At 35.5% G+C, this 24090-nt stretch overlaps 2 protein-coding genes and 1 non-coding gene across 5 annotated transcripts in view; 2 read left to right on the top strand and 1 right to left on the bottom strand.

Moving 5' to 3' along the window:
- The window catches only part of LOC106873555 (heme transporter hrg1-A), a 38674-nt gene extending 25558 nt beyond the window's left edge, over positions 1-13116 (bottom strand). For both annotated transcript variants that reach the window (XR_008264353.1, XM_052968599.1), the window contains exon 1: positions 12883-13116. Coding sequence is in view for 1 of the 2 variants with exons in the window: in XM_052968599.1 (XP_052824559.1) it covers positions 12883-13021 (139 nt within the window). In the remaining variant the exon portion in view is untranslated. The remainder of the gene's footprint in view (positions 1-12882) is intronic.
- The window catches only part of LOC106873540 (spermatid perinuclear RNA-binding protein), a 39703-nt gene continuing 28694 nt past the window's right edge, over positions 13082-24090 (top strand). Inside the window, exon 1 of one of the 2 annotated variants that reach the window (XM_014920938.2) lies at positions 13082-13131. In XM_014920938.2, the coding sequence (XP_014776424.2) occupies positions 13092-13131 (40 nt within the window). In that variant the 5' untranslated portion in view covers positions 13082-13091. Of the gene's footprint in view, positions 13132-13158; positions 13663-24090 lie in introns of those variants that run through there. The other variant, XM_052968600.1, reaches the window with a different exon arrangement.
- On the top strand, positions 20599-20706 carry LOC128248229 (U6 spliceosomal RNA). The gene has a single exon (XR_008264515.1). It is a non-coding gene; the product is annotated as a U6 spliceosomal RNA (small nuclear RNA).

Genomic DNA, 24090 nt, shown 5'->3' with positions numbered 1-24090 from the left:
GGAAAGTGTGTTGGCCTAGGTATAATGGCTGTGATAGGTAATGATGTGGTTAAAAAGTTTGTTTCCCAAGCATATGGTTTTGGGTTCAATCCCACTATGCAGCAACTTGGGCAAGAGTCTTCTACTACAGCCCTAGGCCAACCAGACCCTTGTGAATGGATTCAATAAATGGAAACTGAAAGAAGCCCAGTGTGTGTGTGTGTGTGTATATATATATATATATAGTCAATCCCAAAAAACGAAGAACACAAAAAAAACAAAACAAATAACCATGCGAGGACATGGTACATGTAAAGTATTAGCAGACGCTCAGGGAAAGAAAGAAAGGTGGTTTTACGTTTTGAGCAAAGCTCTACTTCAGAAGCAGGAGACAGAGGAAAGTTCATGAGAAAAGGAAGACAGAGGAGAAAAAGAAAAAAAAAAGAATGTATATGTGTGTGTATGTTTGTGTCTCCTTGTCTTGAGATCATGTGATAGTTGTAAACGAGTGCCACTGTTATACAAGTAGTGTCATTCATTTTGAACATTATACAAAAACATGCCTGGCCTTGAGGAAATATTACTCTGCTTGCTAAAGGAAGGATCTGGCTGTAGGAAAATTGCTTCAATAAATCCTGTCCAACCCATGCAAGCATGGAAAAGAGGACATTAACACGATGATGATGATGACGACAACTTCATCAGTATGTTAAACATTGACTGAACATAAAACCTTCATTATTAAGTTCACTCAATGTCTTATTCTGAAATATCATTTCCACTGTGTTGTGGAAATTACTATTAACTGGTTGACTTATTCAAATTGAAGAGTTCAGGGTTCGATACCAACGACCGACTTATCCTTTCCTTCCTCTCTACTCAATGAAACACTCTACACAGAATAAACTTGAAATACTTCATTGCACTCCATTCATTATTAATTTATTATCTCAGAAACAAAGAAATTCCTCCCGTTTCTCCTTCAATACAACCAAAACCTGTCTTATTTGATTATGTAAAGTTGTTCCACTTGAGACACACACACACACACATATGCTCACCAATGAAACATTGTTAGTCATTGTTACAATGTGCAAATATAATGTTACTTAAAAGCTATTCCCCCTCATTGATTACACAGAAATGATTTGATATTTTTTCCTCATTTCTGACGTTAATAAAACTTCAATCAATCAATGATTTGATCAAGTATTGAGAAAACAAACCCCTTTTGTTGAATAAAGACATCACCACCACCACTTCATTTGCTGCTGCTATTTCCAGACAGTAGTAAAAACAGAAATTATTTCAATATTCAGCTCAATTCTAATTCAGGCCAGTTATTTTAAATTAAAAACTAATGAATTAATTAGAAGTGCACTAAGCAGTGCTGAATGAAATGTAGGTGAGTACAATCGTATTTAAAATGTTCATATACACTTGGACATGAAAAGACAAACTGCAGAAATTGTCTCGAGAGGAAAATAAAATCTCCTGATGTCCTTCACAAAGGAGAATTTTCCTCTTGAGACCATTTCTGTAGCATCTGTCTTTTCACGACTGAGTCTGCATGGACATGTTAAGTATAGTTGTCTTCCTGCCTCTGTTCTTCCTCTGCTCTCGAGCACACTTGGAATTAAGCTGATGCCACTGGATTTTGTTGGCTGCCATTTTCTTTGTATCTGGTCATGTGACATTAGCTTCTCTCGTGAGGGTTATGAATTTTCTGTACCATATAGTTTCCAGTCTTTCTCTCTTTCTCCCTCTGGTGGTAGTCATTTGAAAATAGTTTTAGAATGGGGTTGACCTGCTGGTTTTAAGGATCTTGCTGACAGGTCTTGTTTCAGACTAAAATAGTTAGCAATTCCGTCATGTAAAAATTCTTCTCTGGATTAAAAAAAAAAAAATCATTAAAGTCATTCTTATTGATTGTTTACACCCATACTCTGTTGGTAGGTATTTTAAGAATCACGATCTCCATTCCAACAAATAATCCATTGTTTTGCTTTAAACTTAACAACTTGCAATAATTTTTAATCTTATAATCTTTCTGCTCAACAAATGGAACATAAGAAAACAAATAAAAAATAAAACTGGTACTAGAGTGTATAATAAAAAAAGGAGGTTAAAAGTGACCTGTTTTAAATGTGTCGAAAGTTGTGGAGGATTTCAATGGAAAGCATTTTAGTTGGATGTGAAATAACTTTAACATTTAGCCTACAAAAATGTTCTCTCCCTGGGGTTAATCTACAACTGTATTGTAGATTAATATTTTATATTGTGTAAATCAGTGAGATTTTACTTTGTTCAGATTAAACCAATGATACAGTGATGGAAATATATTTTGTCTTTGCAGAGTCTCATTGCAGAAGGCAGACGGTGTGTAGGCAGGAACGGAGCTTGGAGGAAACATCAAGTAGAAATTTGTTTTAAGTAGCTTAGAGAGGGGAATGGTAGTAGTAATGGTTCACACCCATTGGTAGGAGCAGAAGAGAAAAGCAAGCAAATAAACCAAAAGACATTTCTTCAGTAAGACCGCAAGACACAGATATATTGAATATTAACAGTAAGGAGCCATATTGAATTTCTGAACTTTGTTTTTTAAATATGATATTTCCATTCAGAGGGCAGGATGTACTTAGAAAACTTTTCCAAGCTACTAACAGCAATAAGAGCTAAGCTAGAATGTGTTGGAGAGGAATCAGTATATTTACTATTAGACCTGACAAGTGAGGAACCGAAATCTTAGACTATCAGAGGATTTATAATTTGGAGATAGAATGGAAGGAATATTTTATAGACAAGAGACTAGCTAAATGGTAAAAAATACTGCCAAATTAATTCTATATTAGCAGTGCATTCTATGGATACATTCAACAATTTTTTTTTTTAATAGAGAACAATTTTGTAAGAAAAGATTTAGAAGCCATGGTTCTAAGACCATGTATCTTGGTCTGGGGCTTTTCGTTGCAGACTTTGGCACCTTAAATGTCATTAATTACGGTTTTGTGAATATATTTTCTTGGAGATTAAATTTCTTGAAGGTTTTATCCAATTCCAGTCTATTTGACTTTTGGCTCAGGTCCCAGTAACTGTCAAACATTTTCTAGTAATTAGAGGAATTGCCATCTCTACTAAATACATTTTCTTGCCAAATCTTCCATCAATAATTTTGAGTAATATTTTCTAAAACTCTTTAGTGGTAAAGTCACTCATATCCAAAAATAGGAACAGGATATTGGGAGAACAACTATTACAAGACTGTTAATGTAGTTGCTGTCAAATATAAATGGGTTGGTTCTTTAAATTTAGAATTGCAACTGAGAAGAATTATTTATAACAAACATCAATATTATGTAATACACAAGGAGCACAAATATGTTGAACTGGAAGGAGTATCTGCTAAGCTTTAAACTAGGAAGCAATATCTGCTAAGCTTTAAACTAGGAAGCAATATCTATAACATGCAAAACTAGGAGTATTGACAATTTGTTAAGCTTCCGTTTCCAGATTATTGTCTCAAATATATTTGTTTAAATTGTTTTGAATTAATCTGGATTATCTCATAGCTTTGAGATTTCAATAATGTAATTGTTTAGTTTTAGAATGACATTGTAGGGTTGGAGTGAGAGGCTGGATCTGGCCAGTTTCAAGTGTAAAAGAGGTAAAATATTTTGGTCAGTTTGATTTAACTAAAGAGTTAAACTAGAAGGAGTATATACAGTGAGCAAATGTAGCAAGAATATCTACCGTTTTGATATGAAATAAACAAAGAACAGCAGAAAATCTGGAAAATGCAAGGAACATCAAGTGAGGTGAGTGAATGATGTAAAATAATGTGGTGAACACAATATCTTGAACAAGTTAAGACAATAGGTGTATTGAGGCAAAAGAAAGACAACTAAAGATGAAAGGGGGAGTGATTTAGGGGGTTGCTGTTTACTTCTTGCAGTTAGAGATCAACTTTCCTTTCCTATTTTCTCTTCATTTTGTTTTATATTTAATAAAATTTAAATGACACTCAGAATGCAATACATAAATCAAAATTATCTGGTAGTTTTAATTGCTCTCTAATAAACTGTGATTGCTTAAGTTTAACCCTTTAGCATTTCAACTGGCCACATCCAGCCCAAATATTCTCCCTGTTTTATGCTCAGGCCAGTCAGATCTGGCCTCTTATACCTACCCTGCAATGTCATTCAAAAAATAAACAATCACAGTATGGAAATCTTGAAGCCATGAGACAACGTGTGATTAATTTGAATCAATGTGAATAAATGAGCATTACATCAGGCTGAGTGATGTGAGTGAGGAAGGAAGTGAATAGTCATATAGAACACACTAAGTATTATTAATATGCATTGCAGAACATCAATCATCACATTGAAATCTCTCTCTCCACTTATCTTAGGGAATATGCCGTTACAGTCCACTTACTCTCTTTTACTTGTTTCAGTCATTTGACTGTGGCCATGCTGGAGCACCGCCTTTAGTCGAGCAAATCGACCCCAGGACTTATTCTTTGGATGCCTAGTACTTATTCTATCGGTCTCTTTTGCTGAACCGCAAAGTTATGGGAACGTAAACACACCACCATCGGTTGTCAAGCGATGTTGGGGGGGACAAACACAGACACACAAACATACACACACACACATATATATATATATATATATATATATACACACAGACACGACAGGCTTCCTACAGTTTCCGTCTACCAAATCCACTCACAAGGCTTTGGTCGGCCCAAGGCTATAGTAGAAGACACTTGCCCAAGGTGCCACGCAGTGGGATTGAACCCAGAACCATGTGGTTTGTAAGCAAGCTACTTACCACACAGCCACTCCTGCGCCTATCTTCTTTATCTTCTTTTACAAAATAGTTTACATTGTGAAGGTAAACTGTTTAGATGTTGATAAGGTGAATAAAAAGGAACCACAGTTTCTTTCAAAAAGGACTCTGACATCATTTTGATGACTGTTTTTCCATACTTGCATGGGTTGGTTGGATGGTATTTGTTGATGTAGATTTGTCCAACCCACACCAGCATGGAAAGTGGACATTAAATGAATGAAGAACTGATGAGATTTTCTACGACTGGATGCCTTCCCTCCTGCTTCCAAGCAAGATGATATTTCCGTTTCACCCGATATGCTTTCATGGCAGACAGGAAATAAACAACACTGCTTGTATGATGGTGACACCCACTTATTACTATCACAGGATGTCAGGACAAGGATACACACACACATAAACAGAGGATGGGAAACTTTCAGTTTCTGTCTATCAAATCCACTCACAGAGTCTTGATTAGCTCATGGCTGTAATACAAGACTCTTGCCCCAGGTGCCACACAATGAGATTGAACCCAAAACTGTGTGGTTGGGAAATAAACTACTTAAACTTAAACCACACTGCCATGCCTCAAACAAATATATCTCCAAGAAATATACAAAAAAAGAAAAGAAAAAAAGAAAAGAATCTAAAATTTGATTGTGTTGGATGAATCTGGTGGCATTAGTAACTGAGCAGAGGCCTTAGTTCACATTTGCCTTAATTGGCACAAGAACTGGTTTCCAATTTTGGTACAAGGCCAGCAATTTAGGGGAAGCAGTAAGTCGATTAATATTTGCACAAAATATCATCCTATTTTAGGGTGAATGATCAATTGTCGGGCAATATGCTGTGCTTGAGAAGACCTGCTGCATCAAATGAAATTGTTGTTGTGGCCAACGCCAGTGGCACATAAAAAGCACCATTCGAGTGTGGCTGATGCCAGTGCTGCCTGACTGGCCCCCATGCCAGTGGCATGTAAAAAGTACCCACTACTCTCTTGGAGTGGTTGGCAGTAGGAAGGGCATTCATCCATAGAAAACCATGCCAGAACAGATTGGAACCTGGTTCAGCCTCCTGGCTTGCCAGTCCATTAAAGGTTACCAACTCTTGTGAAAATGTGTTTATTTAAAAATATGCTTAGAGTCTTGGTTCCCTATCATCCCCTCTGTGAAGCTCAACATTTAAAGATCCTTTCTCCCCATTTCGTCCCACATCTTCCTTCCACAATTAGAGATCAGTACTTCTTGATTCATACAATTGCATGAGCTCTGAATGCTAAAGAGTCGAGTGTATGATATTAGGCTAATCTTGGAATAACATCGTCAAGGAGATTATATCATATGGAAATATGTTAATGACAGACAGAATGAAGGTAATTAATTTAGTAAAATGTTAAATATTGAGAACTATATTAATTATACAAGAATTATGTACATTATTTATATTTGACGGATATTTGTCCTTATCTTGTTTGCTGTTAACACGTTTTGGCTGATATACCCTCCAGCCTTCATCATGTGTTGGAGAAATTTTGAACCTGGGTTCTCATTCTTAAGGTATTTTTTGATGTTATTATTATTATTCAGGTCACTGCCTGGAATCGAACTCGGAATCTTGGGGTTAGTAGCCCACCCTCTTAACCACTACACCATATGCTTGTGGGCAATTATGGAGTGAATTTTAGGGCTTATAAATCTAATATTTTCCTATCCTTCCTTAATACCAGTTCCCATATGCTATTCATACATTAATTATCACTATTTGATCATACTTTCATTTGATAAAATCTACCAGGTTAAGAATTTGAAGATATTGTGAACCCACAGGTGAAACTCAGAGAAGCAAGAGACTGACTCAACTAACATCAATTGTAAATATATATCATCTAATGAGAAACTAGCACTTAATTTAATAATATTTTAGATTTCCCTGCTTGAATAAATTCCTTGATCACAGCTGTTGCAAGTGAATCAATAAAATAAACAAAACAAAATGAAAAAAATTCTAAAAACTATTTTTAAAAATGTGAAACCTCAAAATAATTTCATAAACTTCTGAAAAAAAAAATCATTCACTTATTATTGAGTTCCATCATAAAATGACTGTCATCCATTCAACATAAAGGATTATATTTTTTAATGGTTCATGTTCCGCCAGAGTATAAACACTGTCATTTGGTCTTATTTCAGTAATTAAGACAAACATTTGACTGATTTAGTGCCAGCAAACTAGCACAATTATCTCAAGGAACTAAGTATCAATTTCATAAAAGGAATTTTGGTGAAGTAAGAAATAATAGTTAAATGAATGATTAGGAATATTCCTGGAGATAAAAGCAAAATCTATTTTGGAAGAATTTGAAATTAGAAATGATGAAACAAAAACATGCAAATTATTTAGAGCGGTGGTTCTCCACCGTTTTAACATCTGAGCCAAATCCAAAACTGGGATTATTTTAGGGAGTCAAACCCCCAAAAGACAACAAAAATTATATTTATGGAGGGAAGACCATTAGGGGCTACCACTGTAGGTGTCCCTGGGAAACGCAACTGAGAACTGCTAATTTAGAGTCTAAAACTCTACAGTCAAGTTCCATCCACACCAAATATTTAAAATAAACAGGGTGCAGCCTCCCAATTATCATCATCTGCAAGAGGCATGTGATGGACAGTTTATAGATATTAAATCTGGCGTGTCTTAATTATTTCCAAAACCTTTGCACACATTTAAAGAGAGCAAACTGGTTCCAACAAAACCAAAATGATTGGCTTAGTTATATGCAAGTAAATATTCTTTTCTACTCTAAGTACAAAGCCTGAAATTTTAGGGGAGGGGGCCAGTCGATTAGATCGACTCCAGTGCGTAACTGGTACTTAATTTATCGACCCCGAAAGTTGACCTCAGCGGAATTTGAACTCAGAACATAAAGACATGAAATACCGCTAAGCATTTCGCCTGGCATGCTAATGTTTCTGCCAGCTTCCCCTCACCTTTATGCAAACAAATATTGCAAGATAAAAGCAAAATACTATGAGAGCCAATATCAGAATCAGAGAATGACATTCTGTTGTTCAGTGATGTTGACACTGATTTTTGATCTTGGTTAGTTTGGCCATTTTCACTAATAAATACCTTCACACACTAGTCTTTAATGCCATGATTCTTTTCCATATCTTCATAGCTTTCTCTTTGATCTCACTAACCACTAATATATTGTCTTTAATTTTTTTTTCCTGATCAAAAAAGAAAAGGCATTTTGCTGTGCCTAATCACTATTATTCTTCTTAAATACAATCATTGTACATGATGGTGACGGAGTCTCTAAAGTCATACAAATTGCTCCATGCAACAACAATAACATTCCTGAAATCCCATAGTTAAAAATGTGCACACATACCAAGAGAATACAATAGAGAATATTAACAATTCAAATGAGATGGCCCCAAAACACAGATAATATAATGAAATTTTGTTGTATAAACATGTAGTAAAGATATCTTATCTAGGAATATCTAATACGCTGCAGCTGATCTTTTGGCTTACAAGAAATCTGTGCAAATGGAGTAACTCACCACTAATAGAAACTAGTTTAATAATGTTCATTAAAAAAACAACATTGAATAATAATGCCTATCTCACATGCCAACAAATGGAATACAAACAGGGGGCATCTTATTCCCTTGTATTTACTATTCAACAGATGGTGCAATATTTTGTTTCTGACAATAAATGGAATTTTATAAGCAGACACTAGTCCACAACTTGGTCAGTTTTAAAAATAGAACAACAACTGCTTCTCAACTTCTCCACCAAAATTTATTTTCAATACCTTATCTACATAAAAAGCACCCAGTGCATTCTGTAAAGTGGCTGGCATTAGGAAGGTCATCCAGCAGTAGAAACTATGTCAAAACAGACAATTGAAGCTTGGTACAGCTCTCTAGCTTGCCAGGTCCTATTGAACTGTCCAACCTATGCCAGTATGGAAAATGGACATTAATTGATGATTACGAAAGATTGGAATAGATTCTTTTAAAGAGAGACTGAGGAGTTGGATGAGGATTGGAGATTTCTTCCTGGAGTGTACAGTTTGAGGATGATGGAAAGGGAGTGCAGTGATTGAAACTTGTCTCACAATGACTATGCTGTCTTTTCAGATATAAGTTAACCTGAGATTACATTATTCAATGTTGCCTTTTTGTTTTAAAGATAGTGAAGTGAGAGCTGAAAGTTTTGGTTGTTATTTTTAGCAGGCAAAGTAACTTTATAGCAGCTCTCTCACTGGAGTTTTAAGACTTTCAGATTGTATAAAAAATGACAGGAGTTGAGATGAAGAGAATGAGAATTTATGAGATGTGTCAGTGGATGTAGTGGAAAAGGCCTCCATATTTGTTGACACCACCACCTACATACATACCAAGTGGGAAAGTACCTCAAATCAACAAAACCAGCCCCAGTCTTTACAGTCTCCCATTACTGTTAATGCACTCTAGGATAGCCCTTCTCTTTGCCAAACTCGTTAAGGAAATACGTTAAAGTGTGTCCTAATTCCAAGACTGGTAAACTTTCTCACAGCACCTTCATCAACACTTTGAATGACCCCCCACCAACCCTTAATGGCCAGCACAATGACTTTCTACTAGAGGACTCTCTTATGTTGTACACCCTTATTCTTGAATTAACTTAATGAAAACAGTGCTTCTATGTAGATTAACCTATTTAACTTTCTGCAATCAAGTGTCTTCCAAGTACAGTTTAAATCAGTGGTTCTCAGTCTTGGCCCCCAGGGGCTCATGCTGCCCTCAAGCATCCTTCTGGCAGCCCGTGATGATCTTCACTCTGTAAATTTTTCATTAACTGATTTGTGTTGTACTTTCTTTTGGTGAAGCCTCGTAAAAGAATCCAGGTTTTGGCTCCAGCCCAGATATTAAAATAGTCGAGAATCATCGATTTAGACACTGCATGCCAAGTCTCAATCATTTGACCCCGTCAACAGACCTGAAAATGTTCTCAATGGGGTCATGTAAACCTAATCTCCAACAATAGTATACACAAATACAAAATCAAGACATATTTAGAAAACACTATCAATATTCCACTCAAACATGAATAATTCACAACCAGAACTCTTAAAGTCTCTATAAATGCTAACTTTCACCATCAATGAGGCTGTCCCCTGGCAAATACACATGGTCAACAAAAGAAAGACTGGCCCTCCTCTCCAGGTCAAAATATTACCCTCCTTTTCCAAATTATTAAACTCTTACAAAGCTCCTTTGAGATCCACAATGGAGACATTTTCTGGTAAAGAAATCTTTCACATTGGAGACTGAGCTTTGGTTGTTGGAAATAAGTTTCTCAAAGGCACTTCCTGTTTCTAGATGAGTTTCTCACTGGATGGACAATGGGCTCTCATATCATCAGCATTGTTTCAAGTTCACTTTTTCATGTTTGCATGGGTTGGACAGAATTTTCTATGGCTGGATATCCTTCTTGTCATGAACCCATACCTGTTTTCAAGCAAGATGTTTCCTCAAGGCCAGACATTTTCATGGGAGGTTTTGGAAATGAACAACACTGCTTGTATGAGAGTGATACTTGTTTACAACTCTCGCACAATTTCAGGAACAGGTGACACATACACACACAAATATGATGAGCTTCTTTTAAATTCTGACTACCAAAACTAGTTGACCTAGGTGCCACACAGTAGGACAGAAGCCAACTTCTTATCTACACAGCTATGTCTATGCCAAGGATTTCAAAATTGTTTACATGTCTGCTATTCAGATAAGTTTGAGTCTCTACAATGATGAATAATATTTTTGGTGAGGTGAAGAGTGATGAACATAGTAAAAAGCATTTCAACACAGAGGCACCTGCTCAAAAACTGGCCATGACCAATTCTTCAAGAACGATAATTTGTCAACATTCTTCAGAATTGTAGAGTTTGGAAAAGGTAAAGAAATGTTTACTTTCCATTTCCACTAGAATTTACCATTCCAATGACATCAGACACGAGCTAGAATTCATTGAATATCTTTGTGGTATGCTGCTTGGATAACAACAACAAATCACAATACCAGTTTTATATTGAGATCCCTGGTTATGAAAGATTTCAAAGAATTGAAATTATTATTGAGGACTTATTACCTTAAACAAGATAAATAAGGGTATCAAGAAAAAAAAAAGAATCCCACCTTGCAATATTTGCTCCAGGTTAATTAAATACCAGTGAAATACTGAGATCGATGGCACTGACTCCCCACCCCATAAATTACTAATCTTGTGTATCTTTAACCCTTTAGCATCCAGATTACTATGTCAAACGTAATGCTAATTCATTCTAAAATGATGTGTTTATTTTTAAGAATGACATTGTAGGGTAGGTGTGAGAGGCCAGATGTGGCCGGTCTAGACATAAAACAAGCAGAATATTTGGACCAGATACGGCCGGTTAAAATGCTAAAGAGTTAAAAACCTTTGTGTGTCTATACTGAAGTGACCCGTTATTTTTTCAGTACTATAACTGTTGTTAGGTACTTAACAAGATTAGTTTAGTTGTTAGGGTTATTGTAATGCTGTTGTTAGTTGCATTTGATCTGTTGAAGAGATATACTGAATTCCCTGTATTAGGTGAGGGTTTGGGTATTTTAGTGAAAGGAATGTTTCTAGTATTGCAGGTGATCTATTTGTATTGGTTACTATCAGACCTTGTAGGTTCCCATTTTCTTTTACCAAGGTTAAGACATTTCACAACTTGTTTAAAATGATTTCTTTTATATCAATACTAAGAATCTCTGCTTCGATCCTTGAACCAGCAACAATGCTTCCAGTATTTACGAGATACCACACTATGGAAGTCACATCACGTTCCAGTTGGGTGAGAATGGTGAAATATCGTTGGAGGACTCCCTTTACAGATGAAAGCATCGAATAACAGAAGCGTTAGGTATCCTCTCTCATTGCTCACTGATCGAAAATTACCTCCTCAAAACGGAAGTACTCCATAATTCAAGAAGTTCTATTTTTACGTTTTACAACGTTCAAATAACAAACAACTGACATTAGTAGATGGAGTTAGGGCAATACGATGTACCGGAAACCAAAGGTGATGGCCATAACTGGATTGTCATTGGTCATGGTAGTTTGCTGCTGAACAAACGACATCCACGTGACAGTTATATATCAACAGTAGCAATAATATTTGTAAATATATTCATTCGATAATTATAATTTTTAGCAGAAGTATATTAATAGAAAGGGTGGTGGTGGGGGAATCATAGTTGATGACAATTGGAGAAGATCAATAAAACTGATTTGGAAGAAGTAGATTTGTCGTTTGGGGTTGTGCCCTTCTCTCGAGAAAATGTACAAAAAGTAACGAAGGCATTTATTCTTTAAATTATGTCGAAGTGTACACACACGCAATCTGCAACAAGGTATTTTCAGATGAATGAAGCAAATGTGAACACTAAAACGTCAATAAGGATTCGATCTGCGATTTCAGTGCAAAAATTTAAGACGTGGGTGGCAAGAGAAGACATCCTATTGCGATTTCCAAATAAGCAAAATTAAAGAAACACAAATAATACGACATAAACAGTTAATATATTTGGAATTGTTTAGGATATAATGACAGCAAAAATATTTAACATATGGGAATTATGTAAGAAATATTTTGTTAAGTTAGGGGTTAGTAGCTTTTAATTGTGGAATAAAAAAGGAAACGTCAAAGAAAAAGGAGTTAATTTAATGTAAGATATTCTTAGGAAAAAAAAACAAAAAAATAAACAATAACATAGCAGAATATAAATAGTTGAAAATACGAAAACTATCATCTAATAAATTGGAACCATGAAATATTTTAAGCAGCATTGACTTATTAACGAACATATATTAAAACAATAAATAAATCTAGTTTAATAGATATTATTTTGAAGAAAGAGTTTTGGCTTTTCCCATCTTGTTTACAATAAATTTACGACGTTTATAATCGAGAAGCGTGGTTTATTAATAAACACTTTCAGTGGGTGAAATGAAGAGCAATATCAATTGACAAACCTGATAGAAGGCCCCACAGAGCAGTATTCCAGTTGTGGAATTTAATTCCAAAGACAAAAACCACTGATAATCCGACCAAAATGCCAAGAAGAGAGAAAAATATTCTCAGCTTCATGACAATGCCTGAAACTGACGCCATTGTTTCAACGAGATCTTCTGAGTCTCGTTTGGTGTGTTAAGTCTCGTGAGATCTCATTCATCTTATTTCTATGGCGGCTACAAGTGCTATGAATATGGAAGTCGAACGAGGTAAATATTTTATGAACAATTATACTTTTTTTTAAGCTACTGGCGGAAATATTTTACTTTATATTTTTATTCTTTCACTTAATCTTGTTGATTTATTTACCGGTGACATCTACTACTTGTTCCCGTTTATTGACCGTCGTTGTTACTTGTTCGGCGACGATGGTAGTGCTGGTGGCGGAGGAGGAGGAGGGAAGTGCTTGTAATTGTTAAAATTGGTGGCGGCGGCACCACCAACGACGACGATTTATGCAAATTTTCCAATATCTGCTTGTCTTGGGTTCCTACCTCGTCCATTATACGCCACTAACAATATCAGCAGCAGCAGCGAACGTGTGTATTATAGAATCACGTTAGCGGCTTCCTTAATCCTATTGTTAGCCTCTCTGTTCCTTCATTTCCTTTATATATCAATCTATAATACTAATAACCCGTGTTAGTTATTGAATAATTTCCCCAACTAAACCCCTGCCTCCATAAAAAAAAAAGCAATGCGGGATCTACATATCTCCAAAATGAAGGATCTCTCTTTAGGTAGGTAATTGTAAAGACCTTAATTTCTTAAATCGTTTGTTATCCTCTTTCCTTAATTAATCTTCTCTCATTCCGCTTAAACTCTCCTCCCCAAACCGTTAACATTCTCAGTAGTTTCTTACCTTTTTAATATTATTTCGCTTACTTTTGATTTAAAATTTATTAAATTTACGATGTTTTTATATAAATATATTTTCTTCAATACATATTTTATTGTTTGACTGCTCTGCTTTATGTAACCAGTATTAAAATTGCCAAAAATGGTGTTTGCGATCTTGTCTCTATTCAATATCGTTTTTGTTTTATTTAACTATCTGTATTGCTTTGACTTTTGTATATTTGAAATTATCCGACAAAACCGGTATTATAAACCTGAATATTAAATATCCTTTTCTCAATGCCGACTCGTATCTATTTCACCCGGCTAACCTATATTTTATCACTTTTAATGCCTTTTCAATAATGATTACGCCGTTTCTAATTTTAATTTCTCTTAATTTTCACCGCCAAACCCAGTATATTGTGTATATTAAAGCATCTTGTTAATTTCTTTTGTTATTATAGTTTTCTTCATCACGTTTATTCTCTGCATCAATATTTCTTTATTATTTAATTTCTTAGACATCTTGCTCAATTCCCCAAGCACTCCCTTAATTTTTTTTTCTGGCTGGTCTAATCAATAAAGACGCAAAAATATAAACGTGTGTGCGCGCGTTATATATATATATATATATATATATATATACGATCAATACTGAAATTGCATATTTCTAAATAGAGAAAAAAAAGGGAAAAAACCCGTTATATCTCAGACAAGTTTTTTTCCCCATCATCCACCGTCTCTTCGTGCCATGTGCTGTTTTATCTAATGTTTAGTGTTCGTCTACTCAGCATATCCCCGTTTTACTCTGACCTTCACTCTTCATAACTATTTAATATATTCAAAATTTACTTTTGATATTTTAAAGAAAATAATAACTTAAATCATATCTTGATCGCCCTTTATTTTGTTATAAAAACGAAATGGCGGGGTAGGTTTTAATAATCAATAATTTCTTTCATCTCCAGTCGTTAGTACGTTCACTTCCATATCTTCTCATTTGTCAGAAAAAGTCCTCTCTTCCCGCTGTCTGTTGAGAAAAAAAAAAAAAGACTCCCCCCTCATTTCAAACTGATAATTTTATTCTTGTATTTCTTTCACTTTTCTAAAAATTACTTCATGTTTAACTAGAAATTGTTTTCACGTCTTTCAATAGTTTGTCGTGAAATATTGCCGCCTAAAACCTGCCAACATTATTACTTTTTCTGATGTTGCTCTTAAAAAATTAGTGATGGAATAAAAATCATAGTTCTTATAGATGAAACGTCTTCTTACTTAGTTTAAAACAACATAAGTTATATAATTATTCAGTTTCCATTGCTTGGTGTAATATTTGAGATTTAAACTGATGTCTATAAAATCTCTTAATTTATATTTCGATTTGGTTGACATTGATGTCTGGAATATCAACCTTCTAAAATGTTTTCAACAAAGCAAGAATGCATATATTATTATGGTTAAACGAAAGTAAATCTAAATTGCAAATCTAATTAGTTATTATTCACAATTTCTTTAAAACGCAATCATTGTTCATACCGCAGACTGGGGGTTGAATTTAAATGTTTTTGTCATCACAACCCCCCCCCCCCCAAACTAAAATCGATTGCTGAGACAGTGGATTTTTCGTTTTAGAGAGATGTTATACAGCTTTCTTACAATGAATCTTTCTGTTGGTTCAGACCTTATGAATTTGATCTTGGTATATATATCAAACTTCTTTTTTTTTTACTAGAATCCAGCATGCTGTTTAATTTTCGAGTATTTAAATTTGGCATCAAGTTGTGGGGATGGTGATGATGAGATGAAACAAAACTGTGAATTATTAAAACAATTCCTGAATTATACAAACCTGAGCAGAGTTTCTGTTAAGACAGGAGATGGCTTTGCAAGATGACAGGAAGCTGGACCCAGTGTTTTCTGTGAAGTGTCTAGGTACTTCTTCAGTTGAAATACTCTCATTTCTTAAGATACAATGCCATTTAGACAGAGCAAAAGGAAGCATCTTTACATTGTTTGGTTGGCTCACAACCTATTATTGTAAAGAATGATTCATTGGACATGTTGCATTTGCAGGACAAAAGAAGGGATAGTCGTGACTGGAACAACCTTTGATCATAAGTTGACTGAACCAGGACCGACCTGTGGCTAAACAGCTGGAGTTTCTTTTGAAAAAGCGATAGTTTGCAGTTGAAGTGCAGATAAAAGCAATTAGACATGATTTGATTAAAGCTGTTAATTAAAAAACTAAGTAAATAAAAATAACAGAAGTCTGACTGTAATTATTTGGTGTTTTAAGTTTAGCAGACTTTTGGCCATCATATGGCACTTGAGGGCGAGTGGCAGGTGCCAGTTTTCACTTCTTATTTGAAAGTGCAATGAGAAAGTCTCTGTATGGTTATTTGGCCTGCTAGAAATAGTGACCAAATAAATGTCCCTTTCATCAGCAAAATAAGACAGGATGGTCACAGTTTGGATATCATTAAGCGTCAGTCTACTCAGTGAGGGCTGAAATGGATCTACCAAGTTCATAGTTAAATCATTAACAGTAGGAATGACATTTACATCAAACAAAATGAATGTAACAAAATTGTCATGGAAACAAATAGATAACATGTATCATATTGTGAACAATTTTTTTTATGTATATGTTTTGTTATGCTAGATTCTTAATTTGAAATCATGTGTTGTATTTGGGGAGGGTCATTTTGCCAATAAACACACACTTTAGTTGATCTTCATTTTAGCTTTATTACCTCTGCCTTAAAGTGGAGATATTGTTTTCATTTGTGTTTGTTTGTCCATGGACAAGATATCTCAAGAACTGCTGGATGGATTTGGAGGAAACTTTCAGGGATGTTTGGCCTCATGACTGGCACAAACTGATTAGATTTTGAGATCAGTCTGGTGCCGGACAAAGATTCTGGATTATTTGTTATATTTACTTTACATGAAGTAGAGCAGTTGGTTTCATTTTTAGTATTCTTGTTTGTGAGAGCGGTCGAGTTTATTTCAGATATTCTCATTTTAAATATCTTCAGCTAATTGTTGACAGGATGTGGAGGTTTGCGCTCTCTGAGTGCTCTTGTTATTATTATTAGTGATTGCTTATTTATCATTGCTTTCTTCATACATTCTATTCTTCAGTGACTATCTGTTTTCCTGTGTGATGAAAGAACTCTGACAATAAACTAATAATAATAATGATAAAGCTAAAGTGAAGATCAAGTAAATAGTGTGTGTGTGTTAATTGGTAAAATGACTGTACCCACTGTCAACAGTTTATTGTATTAGAACCTTATTTAGAAGTACCTAGTAGATAGAGACACAGAAAAAAGCAACAGGCCTACTTATTGCACTCGGCCCAACATTAACGACCAATTTAGTTGTACAATGTACTTTTTTTGTTGCCATATTTCTGTGGAAATAAACATTGCTTGCTTCAGTTAATGATGAATTTAGTAAAATAACTTTCATTATTAAGCTGGTGTTTGGAACATAAATTAGCATAAAATTTTGATGGAAGGTTTTAATTAATCCTTCAGCATTTAAACTGACCAGATCCAGCCCAAGTATTCTATTTATATTCAAACTGGTCAGATTCAGCGTCTCACACCTTTCCAATAGACAATTACATCATTGAAATCTTGAAACTATGAGATAATGCATGATTAGTTCAAAGCATTTTGAATAATAAGTATTACATTTGACAAATCGATGTGAATGCTAAAGAATTAAGATAGGTTTAAAATGGAGTTTATATCATAGAACCAGGGTTGGTTTCTGGCAGATTGATATTGAAAAGGGTTGTGAAGTTGTAACAGTGATCTGGAAAGTGAGGCCTGTTTCGTCTGTCACATTGCTATTTGTTTCACCTCCTAATATTCATTAAAGTCTTAATAGCTAATTGGCTGGGCACTCTGTTGATTCGATCAATGGAACAGCCTGTTCATGAAATTAACATGCAAGTGGCTGAGCACTCCACAGGCGTACTTATCCATCACACATTGAATGCAACAAGGCTGATCCCATTGAATTACAGGTACTAGCTGAGTGGACTGGAGCAATGTGAAATAAGGGACCCAATGTGCTGCTGGAATCAAGAGCCAAATGCACTAATAAGCCATCATTTGTTAACGAATTAATATAATTACCATTTTTGAGAAAAATACTTAACCTGTTTTTTTTTTTGTCTTTATGAGCGTGCCCCCCACCCTGTATTCTTCGATTTGCCTTGTTTCTCTTGGTTGAATCTCCTCTTTGTTGATTTCTTCCAAACAAAGGAATATTGTTTTCTATTTATTTTAAAACATGGATTCCTCCCCACCCCCACCCCCACCTTCTTTCATTCCAACATTTCCGTCTATGATTATAGATTTTTGTTTAAAAATATTTCTTTAGTAATTGTACTCTTTGACTGGAGTTTTATTTTGTGCATGACTAAGTTTTATGAAGCAATTCTATCCTGGTGCTTGATTTAAAAAAAAACTGCAGTTAACTTTTAATATTAAAAACTTAATTTGTTTTCTGAAAACTGCTGGCTATAAATATATTGCCTTAAGTGGTTGTGTTTAGTGGATTGTTTAGTGCAAAAATATGTAAATGTCATATAAAACTTAGTAGTATGATAAAAGCCATTGTGCTGTAAATTCTGGTTCTTTTGCCTCTTGATATTATAACTAATATTGTATGCATATATATATATGTATATATATGTATGAAAATAATTAATCTAATTTTTATGTATGATGAATTAAGACTACAGATTGTAGAAGGCGTCTGAAGAATTGACATTTATCAACTTTAACTGATAATGTCATTGGTATAGAGCCTTGGTAATAAATAAAATGTGAAAGTCTGGCAATGATGAAGCTTTCTAAACAAATGAAAACAACACTAAAATACAGACACAAAATCTGGAGTTGGAACTGTATTTTGAAATGGTGTTCCTTCATCCCTTGTGTGTGGTTACAAATATTGACTTTTGCTGGGTTTCAGATTTTCAAAAACTTGCAAAATGTAATAAAAGTAAACAGAGAAATAACTTAATTTTAATAAATTGAAGCTTACAAGTGATTGAGAATATTTCTTGATGGAATTCATAAATGAACAACAGTATTGCGTTCCAAGTGAAAAAAACCAAAAAAAAAACCAACTACTTGTATTCGGATGTTGTTTTAGAAGTATGGTTTCCGTATATATCTGGTTTCTATGACCTCAGAAAGTTTGGAAATTAACTTATGGCTTGGCTGATTAAAGAAACAGCTTACCGAGTATGGGGAATAACTTTGGGAGTATATTTCTGCCATCATGGGTAGTAGTAGTAGTAGTAGTAGTAGGTGGGGAATGCACTGTAACAGCACATCACTGCATCCACCATTTATTGGTGATTCCTGATTACTCCTGGTGGATGGTGTCTCTGCAATACTCAAGCAACGAACCCTCCAATCCATGGATCTCTTTGGTTTGTTGTTACTGGTGAGGGCTCTTATGAGGTCGGCATGCAAATCCTATGTCAACCTCTTTTACGACAAGTAGAAGAAATGTTGGGTCTCTTCTTTGACATGCTGGTCCCTACACAGCACTGGGGCAACATGAAGTGTAGTTTCTCAGCAGCACACCATGTTGCCTGGTCTGGGAATTGAACCCATGATCTGACCATCATGAGTGGAACACCCAACCACTAGGCCATAGACCTTCACACGGTTAGTACCACAGGTAATATCAGGAAATATGATCTATGTACTATAATTATAATTTTGACTTTTATTAAATTTCTTGGTACTTATGCAAAATAATGAAATACTAATTTTCAGAAGAAAAACTATTTGTTCCTTTTAAATAAAATGATATAAAATGGCTTCTCATTTGTATAACTCATCCCATAACTACTGTTATTTAATCCTTCTTCTCCTCCTTCTCTCTCGTGTGTGTGTGTGTGTATAGCACTTCTTTACTCCTTGCCTGCCACTAAACCTTATCTGCACCTCTTATGTCAACTCTCTCTGCATCTCTTTTTTTTACTTTCTCTCCAAACAATGCAAAGTGTGACTCTTATTATTATTATTATTATTATTATTATTATTATCATTATTAGCCTGCTGGATGAAATGTTTAGCGTTTTGCCTGTTGCTACGTTGTAAGTTCAAATTCTGCCAGGGATGACTTTGCCTTTCATCCTTTGCGAGGAGGGACGATAAAATAGGTGCCGGTGTAACACTGGGATCAATGTAATCAACTAGTCCCCTCCCCCCAAATTTCAGGTCTCCTGCCTTTAGTAGAAAGGATTATTATTATTAAGGTGGTGAGCTGGTGGAAGCATTAGCACACCAAGCGAAATGTTTGGTGGCATTTTGTCCATTTCTGAGTTGAAATTCCGCTGAAGTCGACTTTGCCTTTCATCCCTTCAGGGTTGAGAAAATAAGTACCAGTTGAGTACTGCAGCTGATGTGATCAATTAGTCCCCTCTCCCGAAATTGCCGGCCTTGTGCCAAAAATTGAAATCCTTATTATAATGGTTTTAAATTTAATAGAGATTCCAATAAGATATATTTTTGGCTCAGTTCTTGGAAAGCCATTTTGTCAATTGAATCAACTTAACTGAGAAATGAAAGTCTGCATTAATCTGAGCTGGATCTCAGTCTCAAGGGAAGTGATTAGTTTAGAAATTTAACTGAATCTTAATTAGTTCAATACTTTTGATGGCTAATGATTCTCTGGTTGTTAAATAATCTGGGAATTACTAAGGTTCAGATCAGAGGTTCTCAACCCTTTTTTTGCCTGTTGACCCCTTTGATTCTTATTTTACTCTACTGGACCCGAATAAGCATTCAGTGTTTAAAAAGGGTCCCCTTATATTTTTATAGTTAAATGGAACAATACAGAAAAGGTTAGTGTGGCCCCTGCACAAGGATGACATGCAAATTCATGAAACAAGGCATATTTTTCTTGTGGGTGCTGGTGCCACATAAATGCACTTGTGCCAGTGGCACGTAGAATGCACCCAGTCCACACTCTGTAAAGTGGTTGGCGTTAGGAAGGGCATCCAGCTGCAGAAACCCTGCCAAAACAGACGTGGAGCCTGGACAGCTCTCCAACTGGCCACCTCCTGTCAAACTGTCCAACCCATGCCAACGTGGAAAGTGGATGTTAAATGATGATGATTAGGAATTGTATAAAAAAATTTTTAATATTTTGTCTATTGTAGCAGTAGAAACAACTTAATGCTCATATGTGGACCAATGGTTTGGATAATAGCCAGGTCAAACAGTAAATGCTGTATAGTTTTTGTTTGTCTGTCTTTTCTTTTTTTTCTTTTTTGTAATGGCTAGTTTTCCATGCTTCCATGGGTTAGATGAATATATTATGGAAGCATTGTGTTACAGCTGGATGCTCTTTCTGTTGCTACCCATTGCTAATTCTTCAAGTGTGAGGTCATTTACTCCACACAGCTGAAAACTGACTGACCGCCTCCTGCCGTTGCACTTTCATATAAGCAATTGCCGATGTAAACAAACGCATGGTTCCATGCACACATATATCTATATGTTTATATATATATATATATATAAAATTTATAAAGAATATTCAAAAGGAATATGTTATTGAACTTATATTAAGTGCTCTATTACTTTGAGCAAATAGATATATATATGTTTTTATATTATTAATAAAATTATTAATAATATTCACAGGAAATCAATATTCAAATTTCCAAAAGATATATGTTGAATATGACAGTAATATTTTGAATTATAATTAAATTAAAATTAAATATATATAAAAAATATAAATGTATATAAAAATACATGCGTACGTAAATGTATATAAAAATGTATGCGTAATTGAATTCTGGGACTGACATCAACTTGTTCTGCTATGTCAGAGGTGTTGCAACAAGGATTATCCTTCATACTTAGCAAAGAGAAGGGTCATGTCAGAATGCCCTGGTTGACTTGAGCAAGGTGATGTGGACTCTTCCCCTCTCTAGTGAATTGCACAATCACTCTATTAACTGTAGAAATCTTGGCATAATTTAAACAATCACATATGGAACCTGGAACATAAAAATGTCCATTAATAAAAAAAAATATAAACCATTACAAGTTAAAATAAGCATAAGACAATGTTTTATTGGGTGTCTATTTACTTCTGTCATGTCTGTGTATATCTTGCTACATACACTGTAGCCTTTGTTTCCCTCTACCAAATCCACTCGACGCTTTGCTTGGCTCAGGGCTGTAGTAAACACTTGTCCAAGATAGCACACAGAGTGGGGTTGAACCTAAAACCATGTGGTTGGCAAGTGGACTTCTCAACCACAATCATGCCTGAACATGATTTTATATTTTAAAGATTTTATACTTCTCTTATAATAAAGTCAATTATTCAATTATTTTCGTGTGTAAGCTTTTTCAATTCAGTGGCGCTTTTAATTTGGACATGGTTTGGTGGAAACTTATCCAAGGTGGTTTAAATTTGGACAAAGACTTCACAATATTTTGGTGTAGAATTTCTTAATTTCCAGCTATTTTAAGAATGAACCGTTATTCCCACTGAAATTGAGGTTGTGGAATCAGTTGATATATCTTTATCGTGTGCTGCTTTTAAGAAGCTTGAAGCAGGGAATAACTTGGCAAAGTTTCCTGAAAAGTGCCTACAAACTAGATCTAATCTTTATCTTCAAAAGATATTCTATTTAATGATGTTTTTAAATGTTGCTTTCTATATTAGACGTTGTTTTTGGTTCACTTGACTTTGTCTGATGCTCCACAAAATTCTTCTGTTAGAAACAGCTGGAATATAATCTTCTCTGATTCATACTCAAGAACATTAGAGAGTTGCAATGATATATTGTTTCTTCCCTACATTAATCTCTCTCTCTCTCTTTGTATATGTGTGTGCTCAAGTGAAAGGCCAAATGCAGTTAAATGGGGGTGGGGGTTTCTCATTAGCTTTCCAAACCAAAGAGTATTATATGCATCTCTTATGACTAGAATGATACTAAGCAAATTAGTGATCATACAGCAATTTGAGTTTAAAAGCATCTAAAATATTGTGTATGTTTGTATATAGGGTGTTTGGACAAAATAAAAGTATTTTTAAACTCCAAAAATATCAACTAGAATATATGGCTGGGAGATAAAAGTTCACTGAAAGTAACCCCCTGTTCACCTTCCATCGTGGCCTCAAGATGGATCTGGAACCTGGCGCATGTGTTTCTCACTGTGTGCTTGGGAAGATCTTTGAACACCTCCTTGATATTGACTACTGGCTAGTGGTTGGTGTCTTTCTCAAATGTGACCCACACAGTAATCCATGGGATTGCAATCTAGGGAATTAGGAGGTCAGAAATTGGGTCTGGTGAAGTTGTAGAAATTCTCTGACAACCACTTCTGACTCTTTCCACAGGTACGGCAAAGAGCCGATTCCTGCTGCCAGACATATGACCTTCAAGCTGCAGTAGCTCCACAAAGCTGTCTGAATTGAGCCTAAAGCCCTGTTCAAAGATGTGGCAATGAATCCTGGCATATGGACAGTCAAAATGATTGCTGTGTCCCTTCCTGCTGGCCATGGCTTCTTAGTTTCTGCTGCAGCTGTCCATGTCATGTCTTATAGTGTTTAGTGTCCACAGAGCATTGAGCAGCAGTCATGGTATTGACATTTTGATACTTGGCAAGAATCATCGTAATGCAGGTAACTCTTTTCCAACATTCAGAGGAAAGTTGGAAGCTGCACAACATCTATTAAAAAAATGTATTCTGAGATATCTGTTTGTTCCCCTTCATTCAATGGTTTTGTTAGGCCCAACAAATGAGGGTTATTTACTATCTTTACAACATTACTATCATTCGAACATTAGGCCTCACCAAGGCAATGACTAGTGACCAAAACCTTTGGAAATACGCTGTGTGTGAGAAGACCTGGCTAACCGAGTGAGACCATAACACGTGGCCTATGCCAGGGCTATAACCAGCCCACTTATGCGTACCTTTCCTTCATTGGACACTAAACTCTGCTTGCGAAGACCTGTTGAGGCAAGTTAAATTGAAATCAAATCAAATTTGCAAATTCGATGACTGGCACCTGTGCCAGTGGAGCGCTAAGAGCACCATCCGAGCGTGATCACTACCAGAGCAGCTGACTGGCTTCTGTGCTGGTGGCACGTAAAAAGCACCATTTGAGCATGTTCATTACCAGCGTTACCTTACTGGCACGTGAAAAAACATTCGAGCGAGGTCGTTGCCAGTGCCACTGGACTGGCTCCTGTGCATGTGGCACGTAAAAAACACCACTTGAGCATGGCCATTGCCAGTACCGCCTGACTGGCC

This window comes from Octopus bimaculoides, chromosome 6 (genome assembly GCF_001194135.2).
Source record: "Octopus bimaculoides isolate UCB-OBI-ISO-001 chromosome 6, ASM119413v2, whole genome shotgun sequence".
Classification (NCBI taxonomy): domain Eukaryota; kingdom Metazoa; phylum Mollusca; class Cephalopoda; order Octopoda; family Octopodidae; genus Octopus; species Octopus bimaculoides.
Note: the sequence above shows the minus strand (reverse complement) of the source record. Positions and strands in the feature narration are given on the sequence as shown.